The sequence below is a fragment of the Hemitrygon akajei genome, chromosome 26, assembly GCF_048418815.1.
Source record: "Hemitrygon akajei chromosome 26, sHemAka1.3, whole genome shotgun sequence".
In the NCBI taxonomy this organism is placed as follows: domain Eukaryota; kingdom Metazoa; phylum Chordata; class Chondrichthyes; order Myliobatiformes; family Dasyatidae; genus Hemitrygon; species Hemitrygon akajei.
In genome coordinates, this window is record NC_133149.1 from 10,236,090 (window position 1) to 10,251,831 (window position 15,742).

General features: G+C 42.5%; 1 protein-coding gene and 1 pseudogene across 2 annotated transcripts in view; one reads left to right on the forward strand and one right to left on the reverse strand.

Annotated features, from left to right (window-relative positions):
• Positions 1-15,479, forward strand: part of LOC140716749 (neural cell adhesion molecule 1-like) — a 694,163-nt gene extending 678,684 nt beyond the window's left edge. Inside the window, exon 17 of one of the 2 annotated variants that reach the window (XM_073029568.1) lies at positions 15,048-15,479. In XM_073029568.1, coding sequence (XP_072885669.1) covers positions 15,048-15,142 — 95 coding nt within the window. In that variant the 3' untranslated portion in view covers positions 15,143-15,479. Of the gene's footprint in view, positions 1-2,237; positions 2,529-15,047 lie in introns of those variants that run through there. The other variant, XM_073029569.1, reaches the window with a different exon arrangement.
• Positions 4,005-5,171, reverse strand: LOC140716669 (small ribosomal subunit protein uS13-like; annotated as a pseudogene).
• Positions 15,480-15,742: the final 263 nt, after the last annotated feature.

Here is a 15,742-nt window from a genome sequence, read left to right on the forward strand (position 1 = left end):
GTGAGGCCTCATTTGGAGTTTTGTGAGCAATTTTGAGTCACAGAAAGGATGTGCTGACACCAGAGAGGGTTCAGAGGAGGTTCACGAAAATGATTCCCGGAATGAAAGGGTTATCATATGAGGAGTATTTGATGGCTCTGGGCCTGTACTCCCTGGAATTGAGAAGAATGGAGGGGCGGGGGGGGGGGGGGGGGGGAGAATCACATTGAAACCTGTCGAATGTTAAAAGGCCTAGATAGAGTGGATGTGGAGAAAATATTTCCTTTAGTGGGGGAGTATGGGACCAGAAAACACGACCTCAGAATAGAGGGATGACTGTTTAGAGCAGAGGAGTTTCTTCAGTCAAAGGGAGGTGAATCTGTGGAATTCATTGCCGCAGATGGCTGTGGAGGCCAAGTCATTGGGTATATTTAAGGCGGAGGTTGATAGGTTCTTGATTAATCAGGGTTTGAAAGTTACAGGGGAAGGCTGGAAAATAGGGCTGATGTTTCAGCCATGATGAATAGGCAGAGCAGACTCAATGGGCAAAATAGCTTAATTTTTCTCCTATGTCTATGGTTTTATGATCTAAACATAAAGAAATGCAATAGAATTTGCAAAATACTATTCATAAATAAAGTCTGACAAACAACCAATGTGCCAAAGAAGACAATTTGTGAAAAATGAAAAATAACGAGAACGAGTTGTAAAGTGAGACTGTAGATTGTAGAAATGAGTAAAGACTGACGAACAGCCAACGTGCAAAAGAAGACAAATTGCGCAAGTAAAAATAAAGTAATTCTGAGAACATCTCATAGAGTCCTTGATGCTGCTTTCTTCTGGCACCACTTGGTGTAAATGTGTTGAATGGTGGTAAGGGCTTTGCCTGTGATGCACCAATTTCTGTGGACTTTTCCATTCCTGGGTGTTTTTCTGTTTCTATACCAAACCATGATGCAACCGGTCAGGACACTCTGCACTGTGCATCTATAGAAGTTTGAAGGCAGTGCTGAATTTCATAACAGTGGAAATTCCAGTGGATCCTAAGGGAGGTGCTGCAATGGTGAATCTCTGTGAATCCCTTTCAGTGTCTGCCCCACTGCATTAACATGTACTGTACCTGTGGTGGAGGCTCCTATTAAATTGGCCTGAAATGCCTCAGGATCTGATATGCATTAAATCTCCGAATTCCTGAGGGATGGCAGGGTCACTCCGAGCCATTGTCATATAATCCATATCTCATTATTGCTCTCAGCTCCCCAGCTTGGTCAGAATGACATGGTTTTAACAGCTTGATGGTCAGCCTTCTTTTCACTGGATGTAGTTTGATTTACCTTTGGCCCACCATGTTGTGTCAACCTATTAACCCACTCTCAGATCAATCAGAACCTTCCCTCCTACATAGCCCTCCATTTTCTTCCGTCAATCATGTGCCTATCTAGGTGTTTGTTAGATGTCCCTAATGTATCTGCCTCTACCATCACCACTAGCAGGGCATTTCACACACCTATCACTCTCTGTGTAAAAAACATACCTTGACATCCCCCTCCCCACACACTTTCCTCCAAGTACACCTCTGTCAAGTCTCCTTCACTCCAAAAGCCCTAGCTCGCTCATGTCATGTTCTCTAAATGGGCAGGATAATTTTTGGGAGGTGTCGATAAGGTGGGCTGGCATCTCTACTGGAGTCAAATACAACTAAAACTAAATGTGTAATGCAGGGATTAAAATGGACGAACTTTTCTAATGAAGTTTCTTGGCCCAATGCAGACTGACTTGAAAAGTTCCTCCAGCAGTTCATGTGTGTCGGACAAACTTTCTAATAACCTTAAAAAAGGATGGTTGGACATAAAAAGACTTTTTCCCTGTTAGATCCTCGGAGGAGCCTTTGCCATTGTGTAGAGACAGCTGCACAATGAAATTATCTCCATGGAGACAGCTCCATCATGAGCACTCGCCTCTCCAGCATCCAGGACACTTTCAAAAGGTGATGCCTCAAAAAGGCATCATTAAGAACCCCTATCACCCAGGACATGCCCTCTTCTCATTGCAACCATTAAGGAGGAGGAACAGGAGCCCAAAGACACCTACTTGACATTTAAGGAACAACTTCTTCTCCTTGGCTATCAGATTTATGGATGGATAATGAACTCATGACGTTACCTCACTTTCTGTTTCTTTTGCTTTCGTTTTGCATCACTTAAATTATTTAGTTATTTGTTTGTTTGTTTATTATTTATTTATCTATCGACATACAGCGCGGAATAGGCCCTTCCAGCCCTTTGAGCCCAGCTGCCAACAACAGAAGAGTCAACCCCAAGCTGAATCACAGGACAATTTGCAATGATCAATTAACCTATCAATGGACACGTCTTTGGATTGTGGGAGGAAACTGGAGCACCCGGAGGAAACCCATGCAGGCATGGGAGAGAACATACAAACTCCTCACAGGCAACGGCGGGAATTGAACCTGGGCCACTGGTACTGTAGAGCACCAGAAATGTGACACTTGCAGGCTGTCCAGCACAATCCTCAGTGATTTGATTTGACACAAAACTATGCAAATCATTGTATGTTTTGATGTACATGTGACAAATAAAGCTAATCTTTAATTTTTAAAGTAGGATTGAATCAATGGCTCAAGCAACAATAAACTGCTTACTTACTGCCCGCTACACTGCTGGCATTTAGGGCAGCAATGAAGGTCTTCCACCTTTGGTGGTGTTCAGGGCTTCCTTCACCCTGTCAGTAACTTTCTCTTGGTCTTCGCTGCTGTCAGTCATGCAAGTCCCAGACGGAGACTCAGGAATTCCATTGCACTCTGATGTAGAAGGATTCTTCATTCCTATTTCCATAACAACTTTATTTTACCAGTCAGGGTAATCTGATCTGAATCCCCAAACCTGGAGTACCACTCTTAATCTGTCCTCTACCCTTTGACCTGTTTGGATTGGGTGACCCTACCAAGAGCCAAAGCATAAAGTCCTGATTCCAGCCAACATAGCTCTCCAGGTCATTGAGGCATGCAAGCCTCCAAACCACGACAAGATTGTGGTCCTCTTGGAGGAACAATAAACTGCTTTTTCTGTTAATCCAACTGGTAATTTATTCTAAATTATTTTTCCTTATTCTAGATCTTAAATTTATCTATTTCATCTTCCTATCCAAATTCACCTGCTCCATCCAATACACAAGCCTGGTTGCTCATTCCCAATAATAAGTGTTTATCCACACTGGATCCACCATCTGTGTTTTTAAAAAAAATATTGTTCAGTCTCAACCTTGTAAATTTGAGCATTTTATTCATACTTCTCTCATCCAATACTTGATCTAACATTGCAAGTTAAAAACAGCAAGGAGTGTGCAGGTATATGGAGGAATTTAAGGTGGGGGTTATATGGGAGGCAGGGTTTAAGGGTCGGCACAACATCGTGGGCCGAAGGGCCTGTACTGTGCTGTACTATTCTATGTTCTATGAATCTCTGGGGAAACTGGCAAATTAAACAAGTGCTGATCCCATTTCTGTCTTTTCTATCTCTACCAGTGAGGGTGCTATGATTAATTGCAGTCATAGAGAGGTACAGCACAGAAATAGGCCCTTTGGCCCATCTAATCCATGCCAAAAGCATTTGAACTGCCTACTCCCATTGACCTGCACTGGGGTCATAGCTCTTCATATCCCTACCACCCATGTCCCTATCCAAACTTCTCTTAAACATTGAAATTGAGCTTGTATGCTCCACTTGCATTGGCAGCTCATCCCAAATTCTCACAACCCTCTGAGTAAAGAAGTTTCCCCTCATGCTACCCTTAAACTTTTCACCTTTCATCCTTAACTCTCTAGTTTTAGTCCCATTCAATCTCAGTGGAAAAAGACTGCTTGCATTTGCTCTATCTATTCCTCCTCGTAATTTTGTATACCTCTATCAAATCTCCTCTCAAACTTCTATGTTCTAAGTGTGGAACAGTAAGGCTTATTTTTCCAATGAGATACTTATTAACAAATTTGAGATCAGTTGAAATAACTACTTCTTCTTGGATATACTGAATGTGAGTCCTCTCTGGCCTGTGGTCCTGGTATAATATCCACATACACGGACACCGCAGACCTCTGTGTGCATGGATCTCCTTCAGCAGCTCCAGATCCTCACACAGTTTGTGGCCTATGGACGTTGGCCAAAACCTGGCTGTATTTGTCGTCTTTGGCATCCTTCTGTCTGTTCAGGAACCAGTCAGGGATCTTGTACTGTCATGGATTCAGCATGATCAGCCACCCAGGAAAGAGGCGTCAGAGTCAGTGTGCTCCATCGCAGACTCCAATCTGGAGTAAGTGCTGCCCACCCAGTGTTCATTTGGCAAAAGACAAGCTGTATTCTGTTCAATTGCAGATTGTTGCAACGTTCATGGACTTTTTTGTGTGACTGTATTTTACTGCTATCACATATGTGTTATCTGTGCCTTGTGCTGTGTAGACTGTTGGTATGGTGTTTGGGGTGTCCAGCACCTCTGGCTTTTCATGTCCATTTTGGGGCAGCTCACTCACCTTCGGTCCCCATCGGACACTCAGCTCTCACCTGTGGATCCAATTAGTTGTTTGCATGTGATAGTGGCCACATCCCAACACACCACTTCGACAGGCGGGCTAAACCAAGTGAGGGTAGCCGGCAGCCCTCATACTCCAGTGAGATAGGGAGGGGCCTGTCCTGGCATGTGAAGTCAGCTCCGGCAGACTGGGTGGATGAGATCTGACAGCCAGGAAGGCAAAGGGCATAAAAAGGCACAGAGGACACCCCGGTCATCCACTGCAACCCAGTTTGTGATGCTTGTTCATCCCACTGAGCCCAGACTTCTGAGGTCGGGAGAGAGGAACTGCCCCAGTGCAACGGCTTTTCACATTAAAAACTCTCCCGCACAGGTTTCCTGCCATTGTCAGACACGATGAACATCCGCCATCATCCATTGATGGTTGTTCATGTGTGGTTTGAATGACAATTAAACTTGAACTTAATGTGTTCAACCTCCTCTCCAGCAGGCTTTCTCAAATCAATATCTGCTTTCCTCAGCACCACATGACCATGGCTCCCAACACCCTACATGGTGGTAATAGTGAACACTAGCTTCCTTTGCCCATCTATGTTGGTGTTGAGCACCTGAAGACCATGCTGGAACTTTTCCAGAATAACCAAATGCATGAAAGCAATGGTGTTCGCTTGGTCTTTTCTGGTTGGATCTTCTCGAACTTGGAAAGAATCTGCTGCAGTATTGTGTGTCTCAGCAAGTATCGGCCTTCATAAGTCAGAATATTGAATACAGGAGTTGGAATGTTACGCTGAAATCGTTCACCATAAGACCATAAGATATAGGAGTAGAATTAGGCCATTTGGCCCATCGAGTCTGCTCCGTCATTCAATCATGGCTGATCCTTTTCCCCCCTCCTCAGCCCCACTCCCTAGCCTTCTCCCTGTTCATTGCAGGGGGTAAAGCATGCAATTGGATGTATGTACGTACCACCAATACAGGTCGATGTATGTCCCACCAATTCACAAAGTGGCCACTTTATTAGGTACACCAGTATACCTGCGCATTAATGCAAATATTTAATCAGCCAATTATGTGGCATCAGCTTAATGCATAAAAGCATGCAGACATGGTCAAGAGGTTCAGAATGGGGAAGAAATGTGATCTAAGTAACTTTGACCATGGGATGATTGTTGGTGCCAGATGGGGTGGATTGAGTATCTCAGAAACTGGTGATCTCCTAGGATTTTCACACACAGCAATCTCTAGAGTTTACAGAGAATGGTGCGAGAAACAAAAAAAATCCAGTGATCGGCAATTCTGTGGGTGAAAGTGTCTTGTCAATGAGAGGGGTCAGATGAGAATGGCCAGATTGTTTCAAGATGACAGGAAGGTGACAGTAACTCAAATAACCATGTGTAACAACAGTGGTGTACAGAAGAGCATCTCTGAATGTAGAACACGTCAAACCTTGAAGTGGATGGGCTATAGCAGCAGCAGACCAGAAACATATACTTAGTGGCCAATTTATTAGGTATGGGAGGTACCTAATAATGTGGCCATTGAGTGTATAAGACATTCATAGGGTCAAATTTGGAGTACAGTGTGCGGGTTTGATCACCTACCTACAGAAAAGATATCAATAAGATTGAAAGAATACAGAGAAAATTTACAAAGGTTTTGCTAGGACTTCAAGACCTGAGTTAAAAGGAATGGCTGGATAGGTTAGAACTTTATTCTTTAGTACAGGAAAAGAATGAGGGTAGATTTCATAAAGGTTTATAGAATTATGAGGGGCATAGAAAGGGTAAATGCAAGCAGGCTTTTTCTGCTGAGGTTGGGTGGGACTACAACTAGAGGTCATAGGTTAAGGGTGAAAGGTGAAATGTTTAAAGGGAACATGAGGGGAATCTTCTTCACTTTGAGAATGATGTGAGTCTGGGATGAGCTGCCAGTGGAAGTGGTGGATTTCAGGGAAGTTTGGGTAAGTACATTGATGGGAGGGGTATGGAAGACTATGGTCTAGGTGTGGATCGATGGGTCAAGGCAAAATAAAAATTTGGTCTGGGCTAGATGGGGTCCTGTTTCTGTGCTCTGTGACTATGCTCAGCATATGAAGTTCATTGTAATTTTTTCAGGATTAGGAGAGAAATCCTTGAATTAATGATCTTGCCCCATGTCCCACCACAACAGTGAAAGACTTTGTAATCCAGTTAGTTAAATGTGAATCTGGTAAAAAAAAACTGTAACTAGTGCAATGCCTTGGTTCATATTTTTTACTGTTATGCCGTATGTACTTCATTTTGTGCTGTTCTGTGAGAGCTGCTTGTTTTCAGCTTATGTTTGGGTTATTATTGAAGATAAGAGATGAGGAGGAATATGTGCCATCCAATTAGGATGGTCGAATTGAAGGGGAGGTTTCTCTGGTGAGTGACACCGAGGTTGCGCTTGGGGTTTTTGTTTGAGAGGAGATGAAGAGAGAAGACGCAGGGGAGAACCGATTGTATCACATGACCTGGTGGGAGACCCATTTGTTCGAGATGGATTGCAGCCCTTTTCTTTTTGTTATTCTTTACTAACCCTTTAGTTAAGATTCTTAAATATAATTCCTTTAATCACATGCAATATATTGTCTGTTATTTTGTGGCATTAATTTGTAACAGGGTAGCAAATGATACAGCATCCACACAAACTGGGGTTTGGGGTGGGGTCAAGCGTGCCTCAATCTCATGAGTTTAGCAGGGCCAGAGGTTGTCTTCCCTAGACTTATGCAGCCAGAGTGTTTCACCAGTGATGATGGATGTAAAGCACTGGACAATTGGAAATCACATCAAGCTAATTTATTGTCCATTTTGGAAGGACACCCTCCCTGGTCTGACTTATTCATTGATCAGTAAGTTTCCAAATGACACAAAAATGGCAAAGTTGTATATAGTGCAGAAAGTTGTCAAAGGAATTAACAGGATGGAAACCAGGAGGCAAGCTGTGTCATGAAAAGGCAGATAAAGTTTAATCCGGACAAGAGTGGCATGCTTGCATAGAAGGGCAGTAGCAAAGCGATTAGCATAATGGTAATACAGAGGCAGCAACCCAGATTCAATCCCCACTGCTGTCTGGAAGGAGTTTATACATTCTCTGCATGATCGCGTAGGTTTCCTCTGGCTGTCCAGTTTAATCACAGAATCCAAAGATGTACGAGTTAATTGGTCATTGCAAATTAGGTTAAATAGGTGGTTTGCTGGGTGGTGCAGCTCATTGAGCTGGAAGGGCCTTTTCCACACTCTATCTCTAAATAAAATAAATAAATAGAAGTGTGAAGTGTTCCACTTTGGGAGGCCAAATACTCCTGACGAAGGGTTTCGGCCCGAAATGTCATCACTGCCTCCTCCCATAGATGCTGTCTGGCCTGCTGGGTTCTGCCAGCATTTTGTGTTTTTATAAAGGAGCATTAGTGTACAGAGGGATCTTGGGGTCCAAGCCCACAGCTCCCTGTAAGTGGTAACACAAACAGATAGGTTCAAGAATATTTATTACCCTTCAACCAACAGGCTCTGAAACTAGTATGGGTAACTTCACTCAACACTGAACAGATTCCACAACCTACAAACTCACTTTCAAAGACTCTACAACTCGTGTTCTCAAAATTAGTGTACAGTACCTATAAAAAAAGTATTTACCCCCCTTAGAAGATTTTATGTTTTATTGTTTTACAACATTGAATCACAGTGGATTTAATTTGGCTTTTTTGCACTGATCAACAGAAAGAGACTCTTTCATGTCAAAGTGAAAACAGATCTCTACAAAGTGATCTAAATTAATTACAAATATAAAACACAAAATAATTGATTGCATAAGTATTCACCCCCTTTAATATGACACGACTCATCACTGGTGCAGCCAATTGGTTTTAGAAGACACATAATGGAGATCTGTGTGCAGACAGGGTGTTTCAATTGTAGTAAAAATATACCTGTATCTGGAAAGTCCATCTGCTGGTGAGTCAGTATCCTGGCAAAATCCACACCATGAAGACAAAAGAACACTCCAAGCACCTCTGTGAAAAGGTTATTGAAAAGCACAAGTCGGGAGATGGATACAAGAAAATTTCCAAGTGACTGAATATCCCTCGGAGTACAGTTAAGTCAATCATCAAGAAATGGAAAGAATATGGCACAGTTATCAATCTAACTAGAGTAGGCTGTCCTCAAAAACTGAGTTACCGTGCAAGAAGGAGACTAGTGAGGGAAGCCACCAAGAGACCAATGACAACTCTGGAGGAGTTACAAGCTTCAGTGGCTGAGATGGGAGAGACTGTGCATACAACAACTGTTGCTGGGGTACTTCACCAGTCACAGCTTTACGGGAGGGGACAAAGAGAAAGCCACTGTTGGAAAAAAAAATCTCACATGAAATCTCAGCTAGAGTTTGTCAGAAGGCATGTGGGAGACTCTGAAGTCGGCTGGAAGAAGGTTCTATGGTCTAATGAAACCAAAATTGAGCTTTTTGCCCATCAGACCAAGTACTATATTTAGCATAAGCCAATCACCGCACATCATCAAAAACGCACCATCCCTACCGTGAAGCATGGTGGTGGCTGCATCATGCTGTGGGGATGCTTCACTGCAGCAGGCCCTGGAAAGCTTGTGAAGGTAGGGGGTAAAATGAATGCAACAAAATACAGATAAATCCTGGAGGAAATTCTGATGCAGTCTGCAAGAGAACTGCAACTTGGGAGAAGATTTGTTTTCCAGCAAGACAATATCTCCAAGCATAAAGCCAAAGCCACACAGGAATGGCTTTAAAACAAGTTAATATTCTGAAGTGGCCAAGTCAGAGTCCAGACCTCAATCCGATTGAGAATTTGCGGCTGAACTTGAAAATGGCTGTTCAATCATGATCCCCATGCAATCTGTCAGAGCTTGAGCAGTTTTGTAAAGAAGAATGGGAAATAATCACAGTGTCCAGATGTGCAAAGCTGATGGAGACCTATCCGCATAGACTCAAGGCTGTAATTGCTGCCAAAGGTGCATCTACTAAATACTGACTTGAAAGGGGTGAATACTTATGTAATCAATTATTTTGTGTTTTATATTTGTAATTAATTTAGATCACTTTGTAAAGATCTGCTTTCACTTTGACACAAAAGTGTCTTTTTTTTGTCATGGTCCGGATCGGTTCCCCTTTAAATTTAGTTAGGTTGCGATCCGGACCATTCACTCCTTGTTCCCTTCTAATTCCGTTTCATGCGTCCCTTGAGCTTGGCAATCAAGGTAATCTACCCTCGACCCGAACCGGCAGCTTATAAACCCCTGGCTTTAGCCATTCGGGGTGAGAGTGTTAAGAAGCCTTCGCAAGTCGCCACTACGACAAGCCAGAGTCATCCAGCCCGCATTGGAGTACCAGCAATTCGCCTTCCTACGCCAGAGTGTAGTCCAGGCTCCTCAGCGAAGGCAAAGGGAAGCAGAGCCTATTGAACAGAGGCTGCCCCCAAGCAATGAATGGCTTCCGATGTCGTTGCTTGCGCGAAGAGGTCGTGACCCAGATTCTGCTTCAAGGACTGACTCGAGATCACCAGGAAACATAAGCCAATCACCAGCATTCCTCACTAAACTGGAAAATACTTCCCTAACAGTGAAATCAAAGAAACAGGACATATTTTGTAAGTTAAATTCCTCTGGCGGCGGGGAGTCTAACATTGCTAATGCTCAACCTGGGACTGAGATATTTAACCTTCCTGCGGTTACCACATCAGCTGTGGTTTCATACAAGACAGGCGGAGTCCTGGCTCGATGTTCATGCCCATTGTCCGTGTCTACCCCTCGAAGAGTCCTGGCTTGGTACCTGAGCTGAAGGCGGAGTCCTGGCTTAAGGTTCCTTGTCCTGTGTTTTGGTGTCCACGTTTCTGGCTGCGGCGAATCACGGACCATGTTCCCACTGTCCAAGTCCCAAGTCCGCAGCGATCCTAGTCCCGTAGTCCGAGGTTCGTGCTCCTCTTTGTCTTCCTTGATTTCCCGATTTTCTGTGTAGCGAGTAATAAACGCTATTTTATTGAACCTAAAGAAAGATGTTTGTGTCCTGCTTGTGGGTCCCCACCTCGTGACATTTTTGTTGATCAATGTCAAAGACTAAATCCACTATGGTTCAATGTTGTAAAACAATAAAACATGAATTCTTCCAAGGGGGAGAATACTTTAATAGGCACTATTTATTGATTGATCGATTTATTTATTTGGTGTATTATTTAATCTGTATACTTGAGTGTTTTGTATTTGCATAGTTTATCATCTTTCACACTTGTGGTGTCAGTGTTCCTGTGTAGTTTTTCATTGATTCTATTATGTTCCTTTGTTTGAACTGTGAATGTCTGGAAGAAAATATATCTGAGTACTATATGGTAGTATATACATATCTTGATGATTTACTTTGAACTTCACCATATAATTGAGATAAGCTCAAATGGTCAGACAACTATGGAATGTGCTGCCAGCCCTGAGTTTTTCCTTATTTTCTATTGTTTCTAGTTTTTCCTGAGGTTTTCAGCCTCTGTCCTGAAATCAACATTACAAATTGCCTAAAGCTCATTATCACACTAACACAAAATGCTGGAGGAACTCTGGTCAGGCAGCATCTATGGAGAGGAATAGCCTGACCTGAGTTCCTCCAGCATTTTGTGTGTAACTCTGGATTTCCAGCATCTGAAGAATATCTTGTGTTTATCATTATCACTGAGTGGAGCCTTGTTGTGCTCCAAGCAGCTGCCCTCTTCCATCTTGTCCAGTAAGATCACTGGAAAAAAAAAAAAATTGGCTGGAAAGCTCTTCCAGGCTCTTGACAGGCACTTAATAAACAAAAGCCTTCATGATAAATGTTCCTGACAGATGTACAAAATTATTAGACTATCTGGATGGATAGCAGAAACTCGTGTTCTCAGTATTTATTATTTTTTGCATTTGTACAGTTCATCTTCTCTTGAACATTGGTTGTTTCGGTCTTTGTGTAGTTTCTCATTGATTCTATTTTTCTACTGTGAATGCCTGCAAATAAATGAATCTTGGGTGATATATGGTGACTTTGATGATAATAATGAACCGAGACAGTGGCCTGCAATGGCTGCAGTGAAAACCGGCTTCGCAGCTGTCGACTCACTTTCATGAACTTCAGTTTGCCTGCTTTTGCTGTTTGCATGATTGATATTATTTCTGCACATCGTGTATGAGTGTCTTTTTCTAATGGGTCTGTTTTGTTTTGTGGCTTGCTTGTACAGGGGCAAATCTCAAGGTTGTATATAGTACATTGATAATAAATGCACTTGGAATCCAGATTTCAAGGTCTATCAGGATGGGTTGTAGGAAACATTTCCCCCTAAAGAGGTGTTATGAGATCATAGGGTATTGGTTTAAGGAGAGGGATTTTATAGGGGATCTGAGGATGTATAATTTCACCCAGAGGATGACTGGAACATGGAACACGCTGCTGAAGAGATGGAGGCGAAGACTCAAACAAGTATCTTAATGAGTATCTATCATTTATAAACAGTCTTGGGGCAGGTAGGGTTTTGGGGTGCACAGTCAAGAGTTAGAGCAGGAATTGAGCCCATAATTCCTAGAATATGTCCTCTTTGCTATCATCAGGAAGGAGGTACAGGAGCCTGAACACAGTGATTCAGGTTCTTCCCTTCCACCATCAGCTTTTTGAATGGACAATGAACTGACCCATGAGCACGACCTCTTTATTTTTCACTCATTATTATATATGTATGTAGCTAGGGTGCCTAAGACTTTTGCACAGTACTGTAGAAATTGTTTTGCACTGTTGCTGTCACAAAACAACACCTCACGTGGTAGTGATATTAAACCTGATTCTGGAAAGATGTGCTAGTTTAAGATTTTCCACAGTAGTGGGCGCCTAGGACCTGCTGCCTGGGGTGGTAGTCAAAGCAGTTGCAATAATAGTATTTAAGAGGCATTTAAAGTAGCACATGAATATGAAGGGTATAGATCACATGCAGTCCTATAGGTTCAGTTTAATTTGGCATTGTGATCAGCACAGATATGTTGGGCCAAAAGGCCTGTTGCTATGCTCTAATATAATCTGTATTCTGATGGATCAGCATATTATTCCTTAGGGCAGCATGGTAGTGAGCAGTTAGCACAATGCTTTGCAGCACCAGCAATCAACAATAGGAGCTTTAATCCTGCTCTATATGTAAGGAGTCTGCATGCTCTCCCTGTGATCACTTGGGTTTCCTTCTACATTCCAAATGCATGCATTAGGGTTAGTGAGTTGGGGCTGGCTCTGTTGGAGCCAGAAGCAGAGTAAGACGTGCGAGGTGCCCCAGCTCGTGTTTGGAACTGCGTTGGTCATTGAGACAAAACAACACATTCACCATATACTTTGATGTACATATGACAAATAAACCATAAGAAATGGAAGCAGAATTAAGCCACTCAGCCCATTGAATCTACACCACCATTTATTATCCCTCTCATCCTCATTCTCCCACCTTCTACCTGTAACCTTCACAACTTTACTAATCAAGAACCTACCAACATCTGCTTTAAATATACTCAATGACTTGGTCTCCACAGCTGTCTGTGGCAATGAATTCTAGCTAAAGAAATTTCTCCTCATCTTTGTTCTAAAGGGACATCCTTCTATTCCAAAGCTGTGCCCTCTGATCCAAGACTGCCACTCTGTTGGGAACATCAATCTCCAATAAATTTAAGATCTTATCATTGCCACTTCCCACTGAGGAGACGGATAGACAAATCACTTGACCAATGGAGGCCATTTTTTTTTTAACCATGTAGAAAAGATGACAGTATTGATAAACCAAAATTTCCTGGACAAAATATACTTAAGATCAACAGCAGGGGTTCCCAACCTTTTTGATGCCATGGACGCTCACCATTAACCAAAGGGTCCATGGACCCCAGGGTGGGAACCTCCGATCTACAAAATAGGAGCACAATGTGGGCCTTCGAAGGAAATAATCCTTCATAAGGATTTGAAAGGTCTACATTTTAGTTATGAGCTAAAACCCTCATGCCACCAAGAGCAGCAAAAATTGATAACATTATTAAAAGAAATAGCCCTGTACAGTGGCAGACATATTCAATTTCTTGGCAGTTACGGATGCATTGTGGGCCTTTTCCTTGTTTCCACTGTCATTGTATTTGCTGGCCTGAAAGTAAAATAAATTAAAGATCATTAACATGTAATATATTCATGGCCTACATGCAATTTATCCTAATGACTAATGCACTGATACCTGCTTGGTATTTATTAAGAAACTACTATTATCATATTTCCCATCAGTCCTAGGGAAGACATTAAAGTAAGTTTGCTATCAAAGTACATGTACATCACCGTATACAACCCTGAGATTCATTTTCTGGTAGGCATACTCAATAAATCCATCATTGAATAATGCCCATAGTAGAATCAATGAAAGACTGCACCAACTTGTGTGTTCAACCAATGTGTAAACACAAAATGAAAGAAATGATAAGTAAATAAGCAATGAATTTCTAGACCATGGGATGAAGAGTTCTTGAAAGAGTCCAGTGGTTGTGGGAACATTTCAATGATGGGGTAATTGAAGTTGAGTGAAGTTATCCCCTTTGGTTCATTTGAACCAATGTTGGAGGCCTATGCTGAATTTGGAGGACTGTCCGTGTGTGTAAGTGGATGGAGGAAAGGGGCAATACACACAAAATGCTGTAGGAACTCAGCAGGCCAGGCAGCATCTGTAGAAAAAAAGCACAGTCAACATTTTGGGCTGAGATGCTTCAGCAGGACTGGAGTAAAACAGATGAGAAGTAAATGAGAAGGGTCCCAGCCCAAAATGTCGATTGTACTTTTTTTCCATAGGTGCTGCCTGGCCTACTGAGTTCCTCCAGCATTTTGTGTTACTTGGATTTACAGTATCTGCAGATTCTCATTTGTGGAGGAAAGGGGCTTGTTTTTGCTGCATGATTTTGGTGCCTTTTGTATTCTGTGTTCTACTGAGTATGGTGGGTATATGTTGGTACTGGAATGTGAGTTGACATGAGGCTTCACCACCACCACCACCACCCCCCCCCCCCCCCACTATGACTAGGAGAGTAGGTTGAGGATTTGGGTTTCTGGCACCAAATCACCTCACTTTTTGATGCCCCAAGTCCTTCCCATCGTTCGCAGGACGTAAGTGAAAAATATAGTGGAACACACTTCATTTGCCCTGGTTTGTGCAGTTCCAGGATTCAGGGAGTTCAACTCTGCAGGACAAAACAACCAGCACAATGTGGACACAGTGCACACCATTTGGGAAATGGTTGCTTCTTTAAGCTGCTCTGAGAGCACCTCACAAAAGCCAGCAACCTCTGTCACTAAGGAGGTTAGATTACTAATGGATGATCAGCTTTATTTGTCATATGTGAAAACTTGCAATGAAATGTTTCATTTGCATCAAAGACCTACACAATTCGAGGATGTGTTAGGAGTAGACTGCAAGTGTCGTTACATGCCCTCAGCTTACTAACCCTCACCCATATGTCTTTTGAATATAGGGGTGAACTGGAGCACCTGGAGGAACCCACATGGTCAAGGGGAGAATGTACAAACTCCTTACAGGCAGTGGTGGGAATTGAACTTTGATTGGTGATTGCTGGCACTGTAAAGTGATTGAGCTAACTGCTAGGCAACTGAGCTCCCCTCATGGGAACACCACCATCGTCACATTCTCCTCCGAGTCACATATACTAATGTGGAAATACACTACCAGTCCGTCATCATCACTGGATCTAAATCCTGGAAACTTCAGCCCAACCACACTGTGGGAGTATGTTCACCACAGACTGCAGCAGTACTGGAAGATGATTCATTACCACCTTCTCAAGGACAACTTCAAATGGACAATAAATGCTGGTCTTACCCATGTACCATAAACATGGATGCTGCCTGACTTGCTGAGTTCATCTATTAAAGCTTTTTTACATTAATTCAATGACTTAATTATATGCCTCAATTAAACATTCTTAAAATATTACATCAATCAATCTAACTATACGAAAGGCAAGAGGTTTCACTTACATCTGGTGATTGATTATATTGCAGAACTTGGACATGGGTTCAATCTCCATTCATTTCTTTTATATTAACATAGTCATGGAGTAACATGGCACAGACACTGGCTCTTGGGCCCAACAATTCAAAGTTGGCTAAGGTACCCATCTCAGTAAGTACCACTTTCTGTGTTCCTCTA